The 24885-nt window shown below is 37.2% G+C and overlaps 1 protein-coding gene and 1 pseudogene across 2 annotated transcripts in view; both read right to left on the bottom strand.

Moving 5' to 3' along the window:
• Positions 1-3087: 3087 nt before the first annotated feature.
• The window catches only part of YWHAZ (tyrosine 3-monooxygenase/tryptophan 5-monooxygenase activation protein zeta), a 36579-nt gene continuing 14781 nt past the window's right edge, over positions 3088-24885 (bottom strand). For both annotated transcript variants that reach the window (XM_038555215.1, XM_038555214.1), the window contains exons 4-7: positions 8287-8410; positions 7238-7401; positions 7060-7155; positions 3088-5182 (exon numbers count right to left, since the gene is read on the bottom strand). In XM_038555215.1, coding sequence (XP_038411143.1) covers positions 5123-5182; positions 7060-7155; positions 7238-7401; positions 8287-8410 — 444 coding nt within the window. In that variant the 3' untranslated portion in view covers positions 3088-5122. The remainder of the gene's footprint in view (positions 5183-7059; positions 7156-7237; positions 7402-8286; positions 8411-24885) is intronic.
• LOC102154179 lies at positions 14993-19025 on the bottom strand (annotated as a pseudogene).

Consider the following 24885-nt stretch of genomic DNA (forward strand, 5'->3'; position numbering starts at 1 on the left):
TTACATATAATTTTCCTAGTTGAATTTTCTGCATCCATTTTGAGAGGTTTCCTCACGAACTTCCTCACGAAGTTATCACCTACATCTTAGAATATTCTTAACTCATTTTTCTGGATTTGATTTTGTACATGCCATGATTTACAAGCGCAAATGGCATTTTTTAAAAAAATACACAAAATCCTAAATTCTTTTTCTCGTCTTGATATAAAATACTGAAATAGTACCTGTTTTTTTTTTTTTTTTTTTTTTTCTTTTTAAGACTTTATTTTTATTCATGAGAAACAGAGGCAGAGACACAGGCAGGCTCCATGCAGGGAGCCCAAAGTGGGACTCCGGGATCATGCCCTGGGCCGAAGGTGGTGCTACACCACTGAGCCACCCAGGCTGCCCAATAGTACCTGCTTCCAAACTAAACCAGTCATTAATGTAGAGAACCTGTTAAAAAATAGGTAAACTTTATCCTTAATCGCCTTGCTTTGGGATTCATCTGCTGAGCAGATCCACAAACTTGTTTTCCAGACTGTAGTTTTAGAAATAGCCTTGACTCAAAATGTAGTCTCACACACCTTCCTTTTGCCAAATAGTGTTCCCCATTCCCATAGACTTCAGTAGTATGCACAATCACTACAGCACACGGGAGCCTATTCTTTCTACAGTCCCTCACTTGTGGGTGCGTGTAAGTGGTCTTTGAAGTTCTCATGACTTGATGCCTTCATACATGCTATAACCTTTGTCTGGATCCCATTCATTCTGCAAAAGCCTTGACTCAAACATAAATCAGAAAAGTGGCTGGCCCAAACCAACATCCAGTGACAAAAAAATCTCAAGCATAAAAAAAAAATCTCAAGCATCTTCCTTAAAATACTGATAGGTTCTAACGTCTGGAATTGGAACACTTGACTGGTTAAGCTTGGGCTTTAAGAAATTTGACAGAATGCGCTTAAATATGGAAAAAAAATAGTCATTATCAACTCAGTTTCTGGCATCATGAGATCAATAACAGCTTTGCCTAAATCTATCCACTTTCAATTTGTTTTCTATATCCAAAGGACACATAGGCTTGCTTGTCCAGGATGATGGTTAGACATTCTTATAAACTGAGTAACTATGGAAGTAATTTATGGTAATGATACAGGCCAGGCACAGAGGTCTTCCAAAAAGTTAGCATGCTGAGCCTTGATGTGTCGGTAACTTTCAAGTTCTGAAATACTTGGGGGTTGACAGTCATAAATAAAATAGACTAAAAAATTGAGGTTGAATAGCATGATCAGATTATGATGAACTCTACGAATTTTTCGGTTTTCAAGTTTTTAAAGCAGATCTATCATGATGAGACGTTCAATGTTTGTCAAGTACCGTTTTCCTAAGAGGCCTGTTGTGAAGTTTCTTAAAATATCTACACAGACCCAGCAGTACCTTATTTTTAGACATTTAGTCTCTTGAGGAGAGCTAGATTAACCAGTAGGACTGTAGCTGCTTTAAGTTGTACTATAGAGAACAGAAGAATATTTTATTGATATTAATTTCACATTTGGGAGAAGACTCAGTCTAGCCACCTTCCACCCCCAATTTCAGCCACCACTTTGAAACTGTAGATGTGGGCAGCCCAGGTGGCTCAGCGGTTTAGCGCCACCTTCAGCCCAGGGCGTGATCCTGGAGTCCCACAATTGAGTCCTGCATCGAGCTCCCTGCATGGAGCCTGCTTCTCCCTCTGCAAGGAGAGCTGCCTCTCTCTGTGTCTCTCATGAATAAATAAAATCTTATAAGAAAAAAAAAAAACAAAAAAAACAAAACTGTAGATGTTTCAATTCCACCACTTAGTTTCCTACATACAACAAAATAAAGCAATTTATGCTTCCTTGATCTTTCCCTACAGGAATGTGTCAGACTATCTCTGAGCACATAGCACTATTTAGAAAGTTCCTAACATATTGTAGGGTCTCATGCAGGGACTATGATGTACTTCCATTCAAATGAAGTGCCATTCTCCCCTAATGTAGATATGAAACTGTTTCAATGACGCGGCCACTACTGAAAAGTCTCCAAAATTCTTGGATTTATACCCAAAGGCTATGTAAGACTTTTCAACATGTTAAGAGTTCAATTAATCAAGGTTTCACTTGCAAACTGAGGTCTAATCATAAATAATCTAAGATTGCAGATTCCAAATTGGCCATTATTAGCTTTAAATATGCTTTGGGTATGGCAGGATTGTTACTATTTTGTAGGGAAGACAGGAAGGAAAAAATATGGACACCCTACAGTTAAGCTACTTGACAAACGTTCCTCTAAATCCTCTTATACTACCCTCCCCCAGTCCCCACACACCATTTCTATGATCTCTAAAGCATGAAGTAATAGCAGAGCTATTAAACAAAAAAGCTAAAAGGACCATAGGCCAGAGCTTCAGCCAAGTCCAACCTCAGTGATCCTGCTCTCAATGCTGGCTCCTGTCTCAAAGGAGAAGTGTGAAGTGGACATGTATCTTTTTTCTTTTAACAACTCCAGTACTACACACACAGAAAATACATTGCTGGATTCTCCAAATTCCTGGAAATATTACCATTATATTGACAAAAACAGACATGAAGCCTGGATTTGGGACAATTAAAAAAATGTTATAAAAATTTATTATTCAAATCCCAAGGCAAAAAAATCTCAGGTTGGAATCCTCCTTCATCTATTGGGCACTAGTACGTAGAAACATTAGCAGCTATTATTTATTAAGTATTATCACAATTTCAGAATCAAACTAGTTTTAGAAGACTAATGCACATAAATAGGCAAATGTGACAAGCTTTAGATTTTATTTATAATTTATACTTGAATGAGATCCATCTCCTCAAGTCTAGTTTAATGCTCCTCAGCTGTAAATGATTACTTCGTGTCCTTGGCCTGGGGGTCAGGAGAAATCAGTAAAAAAAAGCCATTAAGATGATTATTTTGCCCCAATGCATAAGAGACTTTTTTTCTCCTTGAAAGACCCCAAGGCCACCATTGCACTTTTATTTGAATGTAGTGGGACAACTGTGCCAAAGGGCTGATATTTCCCAATTTAATCTGAGGTCATAATAAAACAAGCAACAAAACAGTGTTTGGGATTTCAGTTTCTCAACCTTATCATCAAGACTCACTGCCTCCCATCATCAATATTTATTGAGCATTTACAGTGTACTAGGCACAATAGAACATACAGAAAACATTGTCCCTGCTCTTGTGGAGCTTACATTCTAAAAGAAAAAAAAAATACACCTCTTTTAAAATGGTATTTTTGTTTGGTGTTTTCTGCAAGGTACTGAGGAAATAGTCTGTAGGGTGAGCTTTGGGTATAACTTAGCCCCATCATTATTTAAAGAGAGGAAGAGGAAGGATTTTAAAGGCAGACAATGACAGACCATTCAGGATAGGTAGGGCTTACAAGGAGATAAACACAATCTCATCAACTAAGGAGAGATTTGCTGCAGTAAATAGGATGAGGGAAATAGTTTGTGGGATGCAAGCAAAGGAAGCAAGGTATCCTTAGACATTGAGTGGAGCCAGAAAGATCATGCGGCCTTTTATCCAAGTACATGGCCACCAAGTAGGAATGGTTGGTGACAAGACAGAAGGCTAAAAAAGGTAATCCTGTGCACCTGACAGAAAGAATAAAGGATCAAAATTGAAGGCAGGCTATAACAATATCAAGAAATTCTTAAAACCAAAGTGATTTGGAAGCACAAAACTTAGTTAATGCTACCCAATGTCATGATGGGCCAAGAACATTGTGGCTTCCTAAGTTAGAAAATACCATATACCAAAATTTTAAATGGAACGCATTACTTTTTTCCAATCAATCCCCTGTCTCTGAAAAAAAGCTCCCCCCCCCCCCCCCCAGGGTAGGGGAGGAATATGGGACATGGTTGGGAACAGTAGTAGTTATATTAGTAGTATTTTGTTATGATAAACTTTGTATTTAAACTTGGTAAAAGCCCATTAGCTGCCAAGAGGGAATAAGGAATAAATTTCCAAAAATGTACAATTTCCTTTAAAGAAGTTTCAGAACCAAGAAACTAATTTACATGAAAAGCTGTAGAGAAAGTAGTTGAAAAGTCCATTCATAAAACTTTTATTCCACTTACATGAACTTAATACACGTGTTCTTAACAATTATGCTTGGATTGTTCATGAAAATTTCATAAGACATTAAACAAAGCTAGCCATCATCTCAAGTTATTTCCCTGTTAACTATTTTTACAGCACATGCATGTTAGGCAAGTATCAAAAAAAAAAAAAATCACAAAAGCAAAAAACCAAAACAAAACAAACAAAAAAAAACCCTAAAAAAAAAAAAAAGTTAAATACATGGGATTTTTGTTTTGCTGCTATGCTTGATATACATAAAGTAATGGATATCAAGCAATTCATTTTTACTGCATCTTTACTTGTACATTTGTTCTTAGGTTAGTCTAAAACATTTAAATACAAATAAAAGGAGTGTAGCAAAAATAATGAAAGCAAACAGCAGGTAACTTTACAAATAATGGAATGTGAACCGTTTCTGCCCTTATCCAGAGTAAATTGGGTCACAACTAAAGGAACACTTCTGAAACTGTAGTCAAAGGTGTGCACATTGAGAATGAGTATTCCACAGATACTTGTGGTTCACATGTAGTATCTATGGGATACCCATTTCTACTACAGCCTTGTAAGTGCTCTAAACCTTAAAGTATCCACAATAACTACACCTGTTATCTGGAACCAATTATCCCTTTTACTCCCCACCAGGACAAACCAATATGTAGGCAGTTTTCTTTGCTTAGACATGGAAGCAGTTTTAACACTGGCCCTTGTGAAGCCACAATGTACCAAAAGTACTATGCCAAACATTTATAACTAGTATAAAAATTCCACATCCCCATATTGGCCACCTCAAGATGAAAACAGATAACTCCCTAAATGTTAACTGGCTCTACTCCCCTAATATTCAACATAAAAACCACATGGGAAATATAGAAATTCAAATAGAAGTAACATAAACCTGTCATAAATCGTAAACAAAAAAAACTATTTGTGGGACAGCATGAATGACAAATGGTCTACTGTGTAAATTTTAGAATGAGGCAGACAAAAGTTGGAAGGCCGGTTAATTTTCCCCTCCTTCTCCTGCTTCAGCTTCATCTCCTTGGGTATCCGATGTCCACAACTGGTAAAAGAAGGAAAGATTTTTCAGCATGTTTCATTTTGAAAAAAATCTTAATAGATTTGTTATGGTATCAGAATGTAACCACAGCTTTTGCTGAAAGCTTTCTTTAAAAGATCATAGCAATGAAGGTAACTTCAAAGATACAAAAACACCCTCATTTTCTCCCTAACCACTGTATAAACATCCTAAGTACAAAGCAAGTTGTCTTCAAATAACAAAGTCAGATATAAGAAATTCTTGGATTATTATACATAGAAGAGAGAAAATAAAAAACACAAAAAAGCTTTAAAATACTAAGTATTAATAGCTACAAGAATATCAGACTGCTCTGAAGAGCCCCAATATGAGCAATGGATGTTTAAATTAATGTTTAAATTTAATGTACATAACTATAATCATCTTAATTCAACCCATGTTCAAGCTCAGACTGACTACTTTCCCTCAGTAAAATTTAAGATTACCACTTCAAAGAGAATTTCACATTCCATGAAATCCAAGAATGAAAATATCAAGTCTAAATTAAATTCCTAATTTAATTTTTCTTATGTTTTTAGCTTAGAAAAACACATTTTGTGTATCTGTAAGATTCAAAATAAATAGCCGAACAACAAACAATATGGTCAGAACCCAATCTTCTAAGAGGTAAAAAGTGAAATGTCCCATAGTTCTTACACAATGTGGTTCCAAAAAACTCTTTGCTGAGAATTCTCAACACTAGAATATAGACCTGGTTTGGAAAACGCAATAAACTAGAATAAAGCTGAAAGTGACATGTATAAAATGATACAGTTTTCAAGCTCTACACTGCAGTCTTCACTCCTAGCTCTTACTACCTGGGCACCGCAGATACTTCATAATTTTTTCACCTAAGCCTCAAAACTTCAAAGTTAATATTTATCTGAAGGAGCATGGAGAAACCTGTGGGACTAAAGAGACATATCAACCACTTTGCAAGGTGTAGACTATTTGGATCCCAATTCAAATAAAAATTTTTTTAAAAAAGAAACAACTGGAATTTGAATACTATTTAGATATTAAACATTATTAAGGAATTACTGTCAATTTTTTCAATGTAATAATGGCTGTGGTGGGTTTTTTTTTTTTTTCAGTCTGTAGTATGCTAAGAACAATAAGCATGACATCCCATAACAAGTCATTATTTTTTACTAAGAGGCTAGCTAGGCAAAATAGAATTCTATTTGAATTTCACATAGAATATGTGAAATTTTGTTAACTGAGGTTACTGACAGAGTACCATAGCTGTATCAATATGGAAGCAACTTTACGGTCAAGAATACCATTTTTAATGGAATATAAACAATGTAAACCTGTATATTTTTGATAATGAAACTATTCTATTCTATGGCTAAAATGGAAGAAATGAGAACACCCAAATTGAAATGGAAAATAAAAACACCCTATCACATATGAGGGGAGTCTGGAACTAAGGTGGGTTTCTGGGACAGTGGTGGGTTGGTTGGTTAAGGTGTCATTTTAAAATTAGTGTCAAGGGCACCTGGGTGGCTCAGTGGTTGAGCATCTATCTTTGGCTCATGTCGTGATCCCGGGGTCCTGGGATCGAGTCCTCTATCAGGTTTCCCCACAGGGAGCCTATTTCTCCCTCTGCCTATATCTCTGCCTGTCTGTGTGCCTCATGAATACATACATAAAATCTTTAACAATAGATATGTAACTAATCAAAATATACATTTTTGGTCCTTGATCTAAGATTTGTTTCTATAAGGTGGTTTTTCTTCATAGCTTTAATAGCAGATACAATTTTACATTCAATAAAGAAACTAGAAATATGCCTTATAATAATCTATAAAACATAATTTCAACCACAGTGGCCATTCACGATGCTGTAATGTACTTACTGTCAAGTTGTCTCTCAGTAATTGCATTATTAGCGTGCTGTCTTTGTATGACTCTTCACTTAATGTATCAAGTTCAGCAATGGCTTCATCAAAAGCCTATGATAAAAAAAAAAAAGTACATTTCAGTGCTCAAATAATAAGGATTACTAAATTTTCACAAAACAAGTAAAATACATACTGTCTTTGCAAGAGAGCAGGCTTTCTCCGGGGAGTTGAGAATTTCGTAATAGAACACAGAGAAGTTAAGGGCCAGACCCAATCTGATAGGATGTGTTGGTTGCATTTCCTTTTTGCTGATTTCAAAAGCTTCTTGGTATGCTTGTTGTGACTGATCCACAATCCCTGGAAAATAAAACATTCCAAAACATACTGACAAACTTTGTACTTCATCTTCACCTCTCACACCAACAATACCCTTTACCATCCAACAATATCCTCTGAAATATTAAGCTGTAACAACCTTAATTAAATGAGAATCTTAAAAAAAAAACAAAAACAAAACAAAACAAAAAACTTCTCCAGGAACACTACACTAGCCATTGGTCAATGTCAACACAAAAATAACTCTTGCGAGCATCTCAGAATTATTGTTTTTTAATAACTTGTGTGCACAGGACGCCTGGGTGGCTCAGTGGTTAAGCTTCTGACTTCAGATCAGGGCGCCATCCCGGGGTCTGGGATCAAGTCCCACACTGGGATCCTTACGGGGAGTCTGCTTCTCCCTCTGCTTATGTCTCTGCCTCTCTCTCTCATGAATAAATAAAATCTTTTAAAAAAAGTAACTAGTGTGCACTACTCTACAGTTATGCTGTGATCACTATCTCTTAAAATTTGAGTAAACATTCCTATGCCCAAAATTGGCTTTTCAGCAAGCATGCACTTTAAAATACCAATATTAAACAGTAGCTGTACATTCTTAGGACTTTATAAAAAGTTAATTACTGGGGTGCACAGGTGGCTCAGTTGGTTAAGTATCTGACCTGATTTCAGCTCAAGTAATGATCTCAGTGTTGTGAGATCGAGCCTACGTGAGGCCTGTTTAATAAGATTTTCTCTCTCCCTCTTTCTGCCCCTCTTACCTCTCTAAAACAGTGAAAAATTACTATTCTTCATTTAGTGCTCTAAGCAATTAAACAAAAAACCCACAACTGTTTGCATTTCAGTGACACTACTTCCATACTGTTATTTGATACAAGTTCAAGAAACACGTTGAAAAACACAGTATACCTTTCTTGTCATCACCAGCAGCAACTTCGGCCAAGTAACGGTAGTAGTCTCCCTTCATTTTCAAATAGAAGACTTTGCTCTCTGCTTGTGAAGCATTGGGGATCAAAAACTTTTCCAAAAGAGACTTTGCAAGAAAAGAAAGTCACAATAAGTCTAAATTATTTACAAGACTGGAAAAAACTTAATTTCTCAATTGCATACTGTATGTAGCCTGTTATAAAATTTTAATACCCAATTATTGCCAGTAATACAACTGTTGAATGCAATAGGCTCATAATTTGTGGTTTAAAAGCTGAATGCTTTGGATAGCAATACTTGAAATGTGAAGTTAGTGTTGAGTTTATTAAGGATACATTTTGAATATGTAACCTTCCCCACATACTGCTTGCTATTTACATACTGATAAAGATCACATGCTTCACTGAATGTGAAGCCATGGGAGCTCACAACAAGCTTTTTCTAACAAGTTGACAAATTTTCTATTTTCAAGGTAGTCATTAGAATGGAAAGAACACAAGAGGGGAAACTTCTGGGATTATGACTCAAGCAAAAACCAACAATGTTAATAGACACTACCAGAGTCCCTAACAGAGAAAGCAGAACAAAATTCACTTCATTTAGAAGAATACAATTCAAGCAAAACCTCACAACAGGTAAAAAGTTGTTCAAAGTCAAAGTTATATTGTTCCTAAGTAAGAGAGTGGTATGGAGCACCTGGGTGGCACAATCAGTTAAGCATAGCACTCCTGTTTTTGACACAGGTCATAATCTCAGGGTTGTGAGATCAAACCCTGCACCAGGCTTTCCTAGCTCAGCCAGGGCCTGCTGGAGATTTTCTCTTCCTCTCCCACTTGTTCTCTCTCAAATAAATAAATCTTTTAAAAAAAATATAGTGGTAGACAGGTTTATGAGATTTACAGATCTGAAGAATAAACCTTTAATTTCTTTAAAGTGATTTTGAATTAATAAAATACATATTTACAGATCACACAAGATAAAATTCCATCCTATATAATTCTAAAACTATTAACAATCTGAAAAAATATTCAGATCATTTTATTAAGGGGAGATGGCCCAATATACTGGTGATTTTTTTTTCTCTTAAGGGGAAAAAAGATAATTCCAGTAGTACAATTAGGTAAATGTTAATAGAAATATTCAAGAAACAAAACCATTTTCCCCATGCCCAATTTTCCTAACTAAAAATACCCCAGGAATCAAGGTGAGTCAATTTTCAATCTAGCTTAGCCCCAAACTAGTCCCTTTTAACAAAGAAGAGTTATCTAATTCTTGGTTTCATCCTTCTGGCAGTCAGTTTAGTCTGTATAGCATCTACTTATATCCAAAATAGTTTGAAGTTACAGGTACCCAGATGTGGGTAGGAGTAACATGGCAGTAGGGCCAAATTGCACTGCATTATAGGAAGGGGTGCAAGATGAGAAGTCAATTTACCATTATTTCCTGTGGTTAATTAACCAATATTTGAAACTATTGGCCTAAAAATCAGATGAACACTTTCGTTAGGATAACAAAAACTTTATTACACCACTGACTATGGCAGCTCTTTTGGGATATGTCTCAAAAACAGAAGATAGTTCAATTTAATATAATAAGTGGATTTTTAACTTAATATCAATTTTTCATTTAAGAAACAAATGACCAGGCCTTTTCAAAATTTTTATCTTAACACAAAATACATCATTCATCCAACTCTGGAAGATAGTATAGCATAACAGTTTTGGAGTCAGTCTAGGTTTAAATAGTGGCATTCCACAGTTCAAAAGGGTAAATCCTATTTCTGACTGGTTAAAGGTTAGACAATGAAGTCTAACTAGAGAAAAAGTATAATATGACTAACCAGAATTCACAAGTAACTTCAAATCAACAATAAATCAAAAATATATAAATTTAAAGAAGGCTCCAGGGCAGCCCTGGTGGCACAGCGGTTTAGTGCCGCCTGCAGCCCAGGGTGTGATCCTGGAGACCCGGAATCAGGTTCCACGTCAGGCTCCTTGCATGGAGCCTGCTTCTCCCTCAGCCTGTGTCTCTGCCTCTCTGTGTGTGTGTGTGTGTGTGTCTCATGAATAAATAAATAAAATCTTTAAAAAAAAAAATAAAGAAGGCTCCATAAACAAGTCTTTGGCTCATTTACATATATAAGATTATACTAAAATATTTTCAAATAAAACAAGTGACAATAACTGAGCCCAACCATGGAAGTTATTTTTCACGTATGCACTTCTATTTCATATTTCACTACTTCAACGTATTTTTCATATTCACTTGAGTCTTCACTTAAACGCCCCTGTGCTAAGCACTGAGATTGTAATGGTGGGCAAGATTGTCTTTAACTTTGTGGATAAGTGGTCTAGTCTAGCAAGGAAGACAAACGAAACTAAGAATAACATTACCTAATCACATCCTTCACTTTTCAAGGACTTTAACCCATTCTATGTCAAGATTAAGGCCACAAACACATGCAATTAAGAGTGAATTCCTTAAGATGTAAAACTTTAAGGTACACCAACTTACAGAAGTTACTTAGGCAGTGTGTCAAGAAATGTTACAACCCATCTTTAGCTATCCACCTTTTATGAATCCCTAAAAACATTGTCTTACACTAGAATAAGGAAATTTTTTCCTTTTCTCACAAGGAAAAAATTTTAAACTGTAGTTAAGCACTTCTTCCCCCAAAGTGAGCACTGTATTGGCCATAATATCAAAAACTAACAAAAACAACTTTAAGGGCAGCCTGGGTGGCTCAGTGGTTTAGAGCCGGCTTTGGCCCAGGGCATGATCGTGGAAATCTGGGATCGAGTCCCACGTTAGGTTCCCTGCATGGAGCCTGCTTCTCCCTCTGGCCTGTGTCTCTACCTCTCTGTTTCTCATGAATAAATAAATAAAATCTTTAAAAAAAAACAACAAAAAAAAACTTTAAAAGATATTAACCAAAAACCACAAGTAATAAGAAGGCAAAACAGCTTAGTCAATAATAGCAAGACAATAATAGTCAAAAAAAAAAAAAAAAAAAAAAAGTCAAACAGCTTATTGGCCTAATGAAAGACCAAAAGGACCAACAGTTAAGTATCAACAGTGGAGAATGTTTCTAGTGAAATGCGGACTACAGGTTGAGAAAGCAAGCTCATTAAACTGTACGCTACAGACTATGAGCAATTCTATGTCAGTTATACCTCAATAAAGCTGTTACAAGTAAAAAGCAGAGAATGAGATGAATGGCATACTTTTGTCTGTATCTTTTGATGACATTCACTAAGAACCGTTAAAACTTAAAAAACAAGGGGCAGCCTGGGTGGCTCAGCGTTTTAGCGCCACCTTAAGCCCAGGGCCTGATCCTGGAGACTGGGTATGGAGTACCACATCTGGCTCCCTGCTTGGAGCCTGTTTCTCCCTCTGCCTGTGTCTCTGACTCTCTCTGTCTCTCATGAATAAATAAATAAAATCTTAAAAAAAAAAAAAAAAAAAAACCTTAAGAAACAAGTAGACTGGATATTAAAGATTAAATAAAGAGGTTAACACTTGTTTCAACAGACTAGGAAAAGGGACGCCTGGGTGTCTCAGGGGTTGAGCATCTGCCTTCGGGCTCCGGGTGTGATCCCCAGTGTGAGTCCCAGGATCTAGTCCTGTATCGGGTTCCTTGCATGGAGCCCGTTTCTCCTGTCTCTGCCTGTCTCTCATGAATAAGTAAATACAATCTTTTAAAAAATTTTAAAAAGCAGACTAGGAAAAAACAGAATTGTGGTAGACAATCTCCAAAGATAGCATCCACTAAAATTCCCTTGCCATCCCTGTTCGCATATGCCATGCCTTCTATCAACATGTGGAATTTATTTCCTTTCTCCCGAATCTGAGCTAACTCTGATGACTTGCTTTGACCAAGAGAATCTGTAAGTGACTGAGTTCCATTTCTGAGCCTAAAATCCTTAAGAGGACTGCCAGCTTCCCTTTTTTGCTGTTGGAACCCTATGTCAGCATATAAAAAGTCAAACTACCCTACTGAAGAAAAAGGCCAAGATGGCCCAGGAATGGAATGTTAGGTAAAGCCATTTGAATATTTCAGAACCCAAATGCAGCAATGAGTGACTCCAGCCAATACCATATGAAGAGCTGCAGTGAAGGCAAATTACAGGATCCCAAGAATAAACCACTGTTTTAAGTAACTATAAAAATACTGTTTACTGTTTTGAACAGTTATGCAAAACAAGGCAGGAAAAAAAATTTATAAGGTTATTTCAATAATAAAGATGACTCTTCTGACACGTAAATTATTTAATTTGATCCTTCCATAACCCTAACCATGAGATCCAAACTAAATTACCCTACAAAAGACAATGGGGCCCAGCTACATTATGTAATGTACTCAAAGCCACAATTAACTTGTGAAGGTACAACTCCAACTAGGCAATCTCACCTATACTACTAAAATCATGGTACATTTTTTTTGTCTCAATAGGGTGTGCTATGCCTACTAAAAAGGATAATGTCATTCCAAGATCTTAATACAATTAGGAATCAAAATTAAGGAAAATTATTCAGTTCAATAATGTACTGATGAGATAAAATCTACAGTATACTGCTTCTTTAAAAAAATGTATCAAGACAAGGACTGACAAACGGGAATATCCAGGAAAGCAAGAATGGTAAAGAAACTAGAAAATACCGTGTAGATGGAAAGAATTATGACAAGAATGGCTCTAGACAAGACTAGTTAAGTTTCACAAGAGGCTGACTTCTGCTCAATAAATTTATGAGTGATCCAAACTTGGAATAAGCCAGCTAGTCAGTCAAAAAGTCAGCTCCACCTACTCTTACAGAGATTTTAAGGAAAAATAAGGTGATCCTTGGGTATTTTATAGAGATTCATAAATCAGATGTGGTTTCATTCAACTCTAATGTAAGATATGGGAGATACAGAGTTTATTCAATTATGTTAATTTTAGCACTAAAGAGGCAATTAAGTATGTTAATTTGTCAAATTGACCAAAGAGAAACAAAATCTACATTTTCCAGATTTAGAAATTACAAGAAAAGAGGCAAATATAAGGGAGAAGACCAAGATGGAAAAAAATACAAACAAAAGGAAAAAAGGAAGCAGCACTTTCAGAAAGCAGTAATGACAAGGAAAAAATTGGAGGTGAGCAAATTTAAAAGTCAAATAGAAGAAACTAATAGCTATTATCAAAACATACAAAAAGCTATTATCAAAACAAACAAAAAGCTATTATCAAAACATACAAAAACTAAATATACAATGAAACCTTCTAAATTTCATTCATCTACTACAGTACAATGAAAGTGAGGATTACTCTGGGATACTCTGAGAATCTAATTTCAAAGAAGGACATAGTATGAGACATTACAACTTCTAACCATGAAACAAAGGTTAGGATGACTACTAATGTACCTCCACCTACAAAATCCTTTGTATAAGGTAGTACATTAACTTTTCTTTTTTTTTTTTAATTTTTTTTTTCAATTTTCATTTATTTATGATAGAGAGAGAGAGAGAGAGGCAGAGACACAGGCAGAGGGATAAGCAGGCTCCATGCACCGGGATGCCCGATGTGGGATTCGATCCCAGGTCTCCAGGATCGCGCCCTGGGCCAAAGGCAGGCGCCAAACCGCTGCGCCACCCAGGGATCCCAGTACATTAACTTTTCTAATCTAAATCTAATTAAAATGGAAAAGGATATTTAAGTCAAACACAAATTAAAGAACATCTTACACTCTGCATTGAGGCTACATTATGCCTCAACATAGATTATAATTGCATTATAATCTATGCCATCTTGCTAAAATTTAAAAATTCAGAGTATTGCCTCAGCAATTTAAAAATCTGTTTTTAATGACAATCATTGTCTTTTAAAAATATCATGGCCAATATTTTCAAAAATATCTACGATTAATCTGTGGAATCAGAGTTAATGCATATTCTGACTTTATACAGTAGTCATCCTAATAGTGTTAAGTAGGATAGGAAGCAGCAAGATGCTACTAGGAGCCTGTATCCAACATCTTTGTGTAAATGGTTCATAATCTAGTGCTAAATGATATGGTTAAGAGAAGGCACCGAGGGATGCCTGGGTGGCTCAGCAGTTTAGCGCCTGCCTTCCGCCCAGGGCGTGATCCCGGAGTTCCGGGATCGAGTCCCATGTTGGGCTCCCTGCATGGAACCTGCTTCTCACTCTGCCTGTGTCTCTGCCTCTCTCTCTCTGTCTCTCATGAATAAATAAATAAAATCTTAAAAAAAAAAAAAAACCCTTATCTAATCAATGGATAAATTGTATGATCCTTGAGATCTTAAGAGATAAAAATTTTTCTCTACAGGTACAATTAACCTCTTAGGTTGTGAAAACACTTACGATATATGGCATCAAGTAATGACCTTTCCCCCCAAATCAGTCAATTTACCAGGGCAGAATACATTAGCAAGTTTCTAACTCATGCTTTGATCGAAGGATGATCTATGTATCATATCATCAATGCTTTGACTTTGGCATGTATTCAAAATAAGGAACCATATAAACTCACATGTTATCTAGTTCTGACTGCCCTTTCTGGGGTAGGCTCAACCTGCCTCTACTAACAAGAACTTAAACATTCAATCCTGACTATGGTCTAATATTTTTTTTTTTGGTCAAATAATTCTAATAAAAGGTTATAAACTGAAAAATCTATCTCTGATATATTAGATCATTGGTGCTTTAGTATGATTATAGACTGAAATTAAGAGGAAAAAAGCAAAACTTTAGATAACAATTACACTAGAAACCAACTAAAACACTACTACCTGAATTGGTAGAACCAGACCCTAATCTCTAGGTATCCAAGTACTTCTTTGGAGCAACAGCTTGGTTTAAATAAAGCATAAACTTAAATCAGACAGACTCTGAACGTCCCTCTCATTACATTTTTTTTTTTAAAGATTTTATTTACTTATTCATGAGAGACACAGAGAGAGAGAGAGAGGCAGAAACACAGGCAGAGGGAGAAGAGGCTCCATGCAGGGAGCCTGACATGGGACTCGATCCTGGGTCTCCAGGATCAGGCCCTGGGCCAAAGATGGTGCTAAACCACTGAGCCACCAGGGCTGCCCTCATCATTAATTTTGAAATATCAGGCAAATTAATCTCTCAGAGCTAATCTATAAAATTAAATGAAAATCTACTTACATAAAATGATCAAAATGAGTACTTCAAAAGGCTGCTATGAGGTCTAAATGAGAGTATAAATAGGAGAGCACATAGGGACGCCTGGGTGGCTCAAGGGCTGAGCATCTGCTTTTGGCTCAGGGCGCGGTCCCAGGGTCCCTGGATAGAGTTCCATATCGGGCTTCCTGCATGGAGCCTGCTTCTCCTCCTCTCTCTTCCTATGTCTCTGCCTCTTGCTCTCTGTGTCTCTCATGAATAAATAAATAAAATTTAAAAAAATAAAAATAAAGAAAGCACCAATCAGTTCCTGACAGAGGAGGTACTCTATTCAAATATAAGGTATGAAAGCTTGACATTCAAAAATCTGCTTTAGTGCTCTTGTAATCTCATTTTTAATATTCTGAGTTCAGTTATCTAAAATTTGTGTAACTATCAAGAGGTGTGGAATAACATACAAAAGGCTTTCATTTTAAAACAGGACTGTCTTATCAAAGGAAAGGTAACATTTTCCTTATTCTTTTTATGGCAGACTTGTAAAGCACATAAACTATGGAGGTAAACTGCCTAAATTCAAATCTTAGCTCACTGTTTACTAGCTGCAACATCTTGACAAAATTCTGAAATCTCCCTGGGCCTCAGGTTTCTCATTTGTAAAAGGTAGGTATTATTAGTAGATATAATATACATGGTTGTTGTGAGAATTAAATGAGTTAATATATAGAAAGATTTAGAACAGAACAAGGGTTACCTTTGGAGAATAAAACAGTCTAATCTGAACCAGCATTCTCTAACCAACTATTTTCTTTCAAGTACTGTGTAAACTAATCAAGAAGTCACATAGGAAACATTTGCACTATAGATACTAACTTTATTTTTTTTAGACTATTTATTTACTCATGAGAGATACACAAAGAGAGGCAGAGACCTAGGGAGAGGGAGAAGCAGGCTCCCTATGGGGAGCCCGATGTGGAGCTAGATCCCAGGACCTCAGGATCACGCCCTGAGCCAAAAGCAGATGCTTCACCACTGAGCCACAGGTGCCCTAGAACACTAACTTTAAAATATCACCTTAACCAACCAACCCACCACCGTCCCAGAAACCCACCTTAGTTCCAAGACTCTCCCCTCTTATGTGATCTAATTTCCTTAGGTTTAAAAAATGCTAACTTATTCCTCTAACCATAGTACTTATTTTTTTTAGAACAAAAAATATTTTATTAAAACATAAGATTTAAACAAGTTTCCAGACAACCCATACAAAATGGTCACAAGCTTTTTCTTGAAGGAAGGATTCTACACTTGACAGCAAAGTCACAATGTTATTAGTGAGGGCTGTAATGTTTGTTTAATGTTCCCATTTTGGTTCAATCAAGTTTGTCCATCTACAGCATCTAAATCGAGTTAGACTTGGCTAGAGAGCATATTCTAAAGAACTGGCTAGCTGCTTTTAACCAATGCAATTAGATCACCATAAAAAGGGGGAAAGGAGGGGCAGCCCGGGTGGCTCTGAGGTTTAGCGCCACCTTCAGCCCAGGGCCTGATCCTGGAGACCCAGGGTTCGAGTCCCATGTCCGGCTCCCTGCATGGAGCCTGCTTCTCTCCCTCTACCTGTGTCTCTGCCTCTCTCTCTCTCTCTCTCTCTCTCTCTCTCTCATGAATAGGTAAAATCTTTAAAAGGGGGGGGGGAGCCCATAAAAATAAAACTACCAATCCCCCTCAAAAAAATTTAAAAAATAATAATAAAGAAAAACAACTGCAGCTAACCCTGACAACTACCTTCATTCACAGTGCTTTATACTTAAACCATGATGGGGGAAATGAATAAAAGCAGAGGGGCCACTGCTTTTAAATGTTTGACAACAATCCAGATGGTACTTCTAGCCTCTGCTCGTGCTTTACAACAGTGAATCAGGACAAGATATAGATTTGCTAATGTGCATTTAATCACCAAAGGACTGAAGATGTCTGGGCTTTTATTCTGTAATGTTTCTAAGACTGTGTCCATTAAATGCAAACAAAAAAGGAAGAAGTCTTGGCAGAACAGGAGCACACTTGATGATCAGATCGATTTTCATTTTTTTTTTAAGATTTTATTATTTATGAGAGAGAGAGAGAGAGAGAGGCAGGCAGAGGCACAGGCAGAGGGAGAAGCAGGCTCCTTGCAGGGAGCCCGACATGGGACCTGATCCCTGGTCTCCAGGATCAGGCCCTGGGCCGAAGGCGACACTAAACCGCTGAGCCACCTGGGCCGCCCTCGATTTTAAATTATCATTCACGGCATATAGCCTCGTCCGTGCTCTCGCTGTTTCTATGGCTTGGGCTTCGCTGGTCTTCCACTCTTCCGCTACATCATTTGCTAATGGATCATCTGGATTGGGAACACTTAACAAAGCCTGGATCGATAGCAGAACTGTGCGGACCTGCAGTGCTGGGGACCACTTATCTTTCAAAATATCTAAACATATTTTTCCCAACTTGCCTACATTAGGATGATAAATTTTGGTCATGAAACGTACTGTAGGGGCTGCCACCGGGTATTCCTCTGGAAGGAATACTTCAAGTTTAAAAGTCCCTCCCTCAAAGGGGGAATCCTGGGGGCCAGCAGTGACCACATGAAAATACAGGCGTTGCTCTCATCTGGCTTTAATGCCAGGTTCTGGTTCTGCCAGCAAACACTGGGTTTCCTTGATAATCCTGCGGGGCAGCCCAGACATCATGCCATTTGTTTTCTTTCCTTAAATTGACAAGTTCACTTCCTTCATTTTCAAGATGTCTGCCAAATACTCAAGCCTAAATGATCATAGCTTGCCTGTCATTTGTTGGGAGTGTTCTGTGGGGGAAGACAAGGGGACAGCTTTTTCAGTTCACCATTCAAATGATCATAAAACTTTCCCTGGAAATAGCTGCTATACTTCTCATTATGCCTCACAAAATATTAAAAGATATCTATAGGGGCACCTGAGTGGCTCAGTTGGTTAAGTGTCTGTCTTTGGCTCAGGTCATGCTCTCTGGGTCTTGGGATCAAAACTCATATTGGGATCCCTGCTCAGCGGGAAGCCTGCTTCACCTTGTCTCTCTCTCCCTCTGCTTGTGTACACTCTTTCTCAATTAAATAAAACCTTAAAAAAAGAGAGAAAGAGATTACCTACATTAAGGACTACTAATGATTTTATATAGTTTCAAGGACAGTAAAGCCAGTCTCCACTTCCCCACCCCCCCAAAAAACTGGATGTATAGTGGTGAGAACTATATAAATTACTAATACAGTAATGGTGCCTCTACTATCTTTATTAGCATCAAGACCAGCAGTTTTTGCTTGAGTGCTAATGTCCACACAGTGAAGAGTCAACGGTGACTTAAATATTATCAGGAAAATAGTTGTGACCTCATGGACCACCCCCTCATCCCCTAAAAGGCGTCCACAGATCACTCTTAAGAACTACTGATTTAGGTAGGAGTGCCTGGGTGGCTCAGCTGGTTAACCATCTACCTTTGGCTCAGGTCATGATCCTGGGGCCCTAGGATAGAGCCCTGCATCTGGCCCATCTGGCTCCCTGCTTGGCAGTGAGCTTCTCCCTCTCCCTCTGCCTGCCACTCCCCCCGCCTGTGTGCCTTCTCTCTGAAAAATAAATAAATCTTAAAAAAAAAAAAAAAAAAAAAAAAAAGAACTGTTGATTTAAAGTAATCTGTGCTAAATATCACCCATCTTTCAATATCCAGCTCTAATTCCATGCTCTCCCTAAAGCTAATTCTCAAAACTACTCAGTTTAGGCCTATGTTTTCTGTATCTCTAGTAATTTAGTAAAGGACTTCTTTAAAAAAGAAGATTTTATTTTAGAGATACAGCAAGGGAGTGAGCAAACAAATGAGGGAGCACAAACAAGGGAAGAGCAGAGGGAGACGGACAAGCAGACTGTGCTTAAGCAAGAGCCCAACACAGGGCTCAATCCCACGACCCTAAGATCATGACCTGTGCTGAAATCAAGAGTTGGGTGCTTAATCAACTGAGCCACCCAGACACCCCCAAGAGCTTTTAATTAAAGAAAAAAGGAAATATCCTAATGTCAATAATGGACTAGCTAAATAAATTATATTACACCCATACATAACACTAGAAAACATTTTTTAAAATGTGTGTCGATATGGAATGAAGCATTAAGACATGCACCATGTATATATGTGTGTGCACTGCTGTGTCCACACTTTACAGCATACCTTGGGGTTTTGGGGGTTTTGTTTTTTAAAGATTTTATATTTAAGTTATCTCTACACCCAACGTAGGGCTCTAACTTACAACCCTGAAATCAGGAGTCCTGTATCTACTGACTGAGTCAACCAAGGGCTCCCAAAATACTTTATGATCCTAATTCATGTATCTTCTTCAAGGACAGAATTGTTTGCATGGGAACCATAAATTCCCAGGATACAACAAACAGGACTAGGACTAATACAGATTACCTCTGAGCAGATAGGACAAAAATCAGAAAATTTTTATTCTTATTTTTTTGCTTCATATCCTATGCTCTATAACACCTAAATTATTATCCAGAGTAATTATAATTTAAAATTAAAAGTTCTAAGTTTATACCTTTAACTTGTCACATATGTAATCTTTTCTTAACCTTCTTATAGGCTCTTTAAAGACACATGTTTTATACATATTAACATATTAGGTCCTTAAACATTAAATCCCCAGGCTGAATTACATATGCATAGTTAGAACAGCTTCATTTTAATATAAGAAAACTAGAATAATCTTGAGAGTAAAGGAAATAATCTTAGCTCAGCCACCTGAAGACTATCAAGAGTTTATCATTTTTTTAAAAGATTTTATTTATTTATTCTTGACAGACACACAGAGAGAGAGAGAGAGGCAGAGACACAGGCAGAGGGAGAAGCAGGCTCCATGCAGGGAGCCTAACGTGGATCACACGCCGGGCCGAAGGAGGCGCTAAACCACTGGGCCACCAGGGCTGCCCAAGAGTTTATCATCTTACCCAATTTCTAGTTGAGACAAAACGTGATAGAAATTCTTAAGGTTGGTACTGTTAGATAATGATTATTTTGCAAAGAGTAAAAACAATGTATTGCTTCTCTAAATACCTAAGAAACTGCTAAAAATGACAAGTGTTTGGTTTCTGTAAGCACATATACAAATAACCCTTGAATAACACGTTTGAACTACACAAGTCCACCTATAAGTGTTTTTTTTAGAGTACTGTAAATGTATTTTCTTAATAACATTTTTTTTCTAATTTTAAGAATACAGTGTACAACACATATAACATACAAAATATGTTAACAGATTATTTGTTACTGGTAAGGCTTCCAGTCAACAGTAGGCTGTTAAGTTTTGGGGGAGTCTATCAATTTTCAACTGCACCCCATCCCTCACATAGCGCAAGGGTCAACTATATTCAGAAACAGCAGCCAAGGGGCAGGCTAGGTACATATATATCCTAACATGGTTGCAGGACTCCTGGAAAAGCTCCAGGTTTCTTATGTAATTATGACCCTAAAGGAGGCTAAGGGAGATAAAAATCCAACAGAGATAGGGTCTTCTTGTGTTTCATCACAGCATTAATTTCAAAGCCCTCCTTCCAATTTTATCCCAGGAAAATGTCTCTAATGCATGAACACTTCCTACCCCACCACTATTCCTTAGATTTTCTTTAAATTCAAGGTCACTTTTTCTTCCTTTCTTTTCCTTTTTTGAAGATTGTATTTATTTATTCATGAGAGAGACAGAGAGAGAGAAAGGCAGAGACATAGGCAGAGGGAGTAGCAGGCTCCCTGCAGGGAGTCCACAATCCTGGGGTCTGGGACTCCAGGATCACGCCCTGAGCCTAAGGCAGATGCTCAACCACTGAGTCACCCAGGGAGGTGTCCCTCCCTCTTCCTTACTTTCTTAAAAATTAACAAATACCTATTATAAAGTATTTATATATACATTTATTTCAGCCCTAAAGAATAGTCACTATGCACTTAAGTTAACTTACTGGTCTATGTGCTGTGACTTGGGCTTGCCAATTACTATACATGAAGCCAGCTAATGAACAACGTATTTCAAAGGAAATAAGTTACAGAACTGGGATATCTTCCCCCTTTCTTTTCTTTCTTTTTTTTTTTTTTTTTTTAAGATTTTATTTATTTATTCATAGAGACAGACAGAGAGAGAGAGAGAGAGAGAGGCAGAGACACAGGCAGAGGGAGAAGCAGGCTCCATGCAGGGAACCCGACGTGGGACCTGATCCTGGGTCTCCAGGATAACACCTCAGGCTGCAGGCGGTGCTAAACCGCTGTGCCACGGGGGGCTGCCCTCTTCCCCCTTTCAAAGAGTTAATTCATTCATCAGAAAATGACATAACCCATTTAGAAAGTACTTTGGCAAAATACATTCTGTTCATAACCTTTGGCAAAACATACTATGGGGTGTCTATCTTTTAAAAAAAATTCAACTGATTGATACTTTCTTTTGTATCACAGGGGGTTTCTAGAAGTCCTCAGCAGTTTAATGTCCCATCTAAATATTAATTGGTAAAGTGGCAGGATGATAATATGTGTCTCCTAGAGAGCACAATATCACTTCCAGGAAATGGAATTCTTCCCCCAAAATGCACAATCTGAATTACGAGAACTCAGAGAAAATCAAATTGAGGGATAGTCAACAGAATAATAGGCTAGTGCTCTTGAAAAAAGTGGCAAAATCACAAAAGGGAAAGCAGTTAAAAATTGATCCAGAATAAAGGAGAATAAGGAGACAGGACAATGAAAAGTGTGATCCTGGGTTGAATTCTGGACCAGAATTAGGATATAGTGGTACTATCGATGAATAAATTCTACAGGTTATACAGTTTTATTTCAACAATTATTTCACAAAAAATTGATAATTATACTGTGGTTATATAGGAGATGTTAACATTTAGGGAATCAGGTAAAGGATATATGGGAAATACTCATATATTTTTCCAATTTTTTCCCAAGTTTGAAATTATTTCAAAATGAGAAGTTAAAAAAGACAACTAGTTAAAATTTAATTACCATATGTAAAAAAAGGTTATTTTCTCTTTGGGTTAATATGTTATATAAAATATGTTTTGGGCAGCCCCGGTGGCTCAGAGGTTTAGCACCACCTTCAGCCAGGGGCGTGATCCTGGAGACCCGAGATCGAGTCCTACATCGGGCTCCCTGCATGGAGCCTGCTTCTCCCTCTGCTTGTGTCTCTGCCTCTTGCTCTCTCTGTCTCTCATCAATCAATAAATAAAATCTTTAAAATATATGTTTTAAAGAAAAATCTTAAAAAAAAAATCTTTTTTAATAGTATTTCTAGAACAATGACAATACCAGTGATTTTGTTCTCCATCCTCATATACTTTTTGTGCTCAATTGTGTTTTTCAAATTTCCTTACTGGATTGGTAAGTGCTGATGCATTTATAAACAAAAATACAAGGGTTAGAAAGGAGGTTCTTACTTTTTCTTAGAGTATTCCACCAATAGCGCCAAATTTAATTTCCATTAAGAAAAATATACATAAAATGTCATTAGCAAACAGTAAATAGCCCCCAGAATATCAAAGCAAATGAACCCCTAATGAGACTTTTATGGACTGCAATTTGAAAATATGCCTGGAGTATGTCTCCTTTGACTTGACCTCACCAAATATGTGAATGGGAAAGATCAAGCTCTCATAACCCATTCCTCTGTTTTAGACTGTACTACCATGGCCCTCTTCCATGAAAAGAAATGAAGAGAGGTTAACACACAGATAAATGGCTTTCATACAAATCATGCATGAAAAATTCCAGTGGTTAAAAGAGAAAAGGGGGCAGGAAGCTGAGGCACAAAGGCTTTCAAATGAGATTCTCATTATTTCCATTTAAGTATTAGAATCCTAAAATATAGTCTAAATTTGAAGCCATTGTTCTTAATGGAATTAAAGAGGTAATTTTTCCAGTTATCCCAACAATCCCCAATAACTCATACTTGTAGGAGAGTAAACATCATGTCTCAGTCTACAACTAAGGTGATACAGTAAGAGATAGAAAATATTATGTTTAGGGTATGACCTAATAGAAGTCACTGAACCTCTGAGCTTCAGTTTCTTACCTGTGAAAATAAAAAATCTAGGGTGGATGCTTCTTCAAGCCTGAAGTTCAATGATTCTATAAAGTTCAACTCCCAATTTATTATTATAAAACTTGCAACATTCTGAAGTCATTTTTAGCAATAACCTCAACAGGAAATTTAATTCCAATATTACAGCACATTGCGTAAAGTCAAATTTCTAGTCTTGCGAATTAAGCAAGAATAATTCTGTGCAGAGAATATTCCCAGAACTTTCACTTTACTCTGCAGAGCCACGGAGCCTTTTATCATTCCTAGATCTAAAAAAAGCAGGCTTTTTTGTTGCCAATAGGAGCCCATCAACTTGGAAATTAGTCTCTTGCTCCCCCTTGTGGCTGGAATGGACTTATTTCTTTGAACTGCAACTTAGTTGCTTCCAACCAACCAATTAGAAAAATGCTTCACCAAAAATGCTAATGAATCGGGCTGTTTCAAGAACTAATTTGCAGACATTTTGACTTAAACTCACCTTCCTATGCTTTATTGATCTACAAGAATAAAATTTTAGGTGTCCTATGAATAAGGTCATTTAGTATGAAAAAACAGAGCTACTTAACTTTCAAGGATGGGATCAGAGAGAATTCTAATCAATGAATTCTAATCAATCACTTAACTGAATACATTTTCTATTAATAAATAAATGGCAAATCCTCACCATTTAACTTCTATAAAGTCAACAACTGAATTAGAGAAAACCACGATATATTAACCTTGGTGTTTAAGGAATATTAAAAATCAAAAACGTAATCCTAATTCCTGCTGACAGCTATAGTAGTTGCTCCCTGAAGTTTTCTCCCAAAATGAATCAAAAAACATCTGCAGAAAATGCTGACAGCCTGGTGTTCTAGAACATTTTGTATGCATTTCTGAAAAATCAGCTGGTTGAAAGGACTCACAGTTAAGTGGGATGAGGAATTGCTAAGTTAAATCAGGTTCAGAGGAACGTCTGGGTGGCTCAGTGGTTGAGCGTCTACCCTTTGGCTCAGGGTGTGATCCTGGAGTCCTGTGATCTGGAGTCCCGGGACCAAGTGCCATTATCGGGCTTCCTGAATGGAGCCTGCTTCTCCCTATGCCTGTCTGTGTCTCTGTGTCTCATGAATAAATAAAATTAAAAAAAAAAAAAAAAAGTAAATGGTAGGAGAATTTACAGAGCACTAGGTGTTAACTGCTAAAATTGTTCTGACATGCTTAGGGGCTTTCCTCTTCCTCCTCTGACGCAGAACCCTTTTTAGAGTTGGCATCAACCGTGACCTGGGCTGGTCGCTAACCAAGTATTTCCACCACAAAACACTTGTTTAAAATGCC

The sequence above is a fragment of the Canis lupus genome, chromosome 13, assembly GCF_011100685.1.
Source record: "Canis lupus familiaris isolate Mischka breed German Shepherd chromosome 13, alternate assembly UU_Cfam_GSD_1.0, whole genome shotgun sequence".
Lineage (NCBI taxonomy): Eukaryota > Metazoa > Chordata > Mammalia > Carnivora > Canidae > Canis > Canis lupus.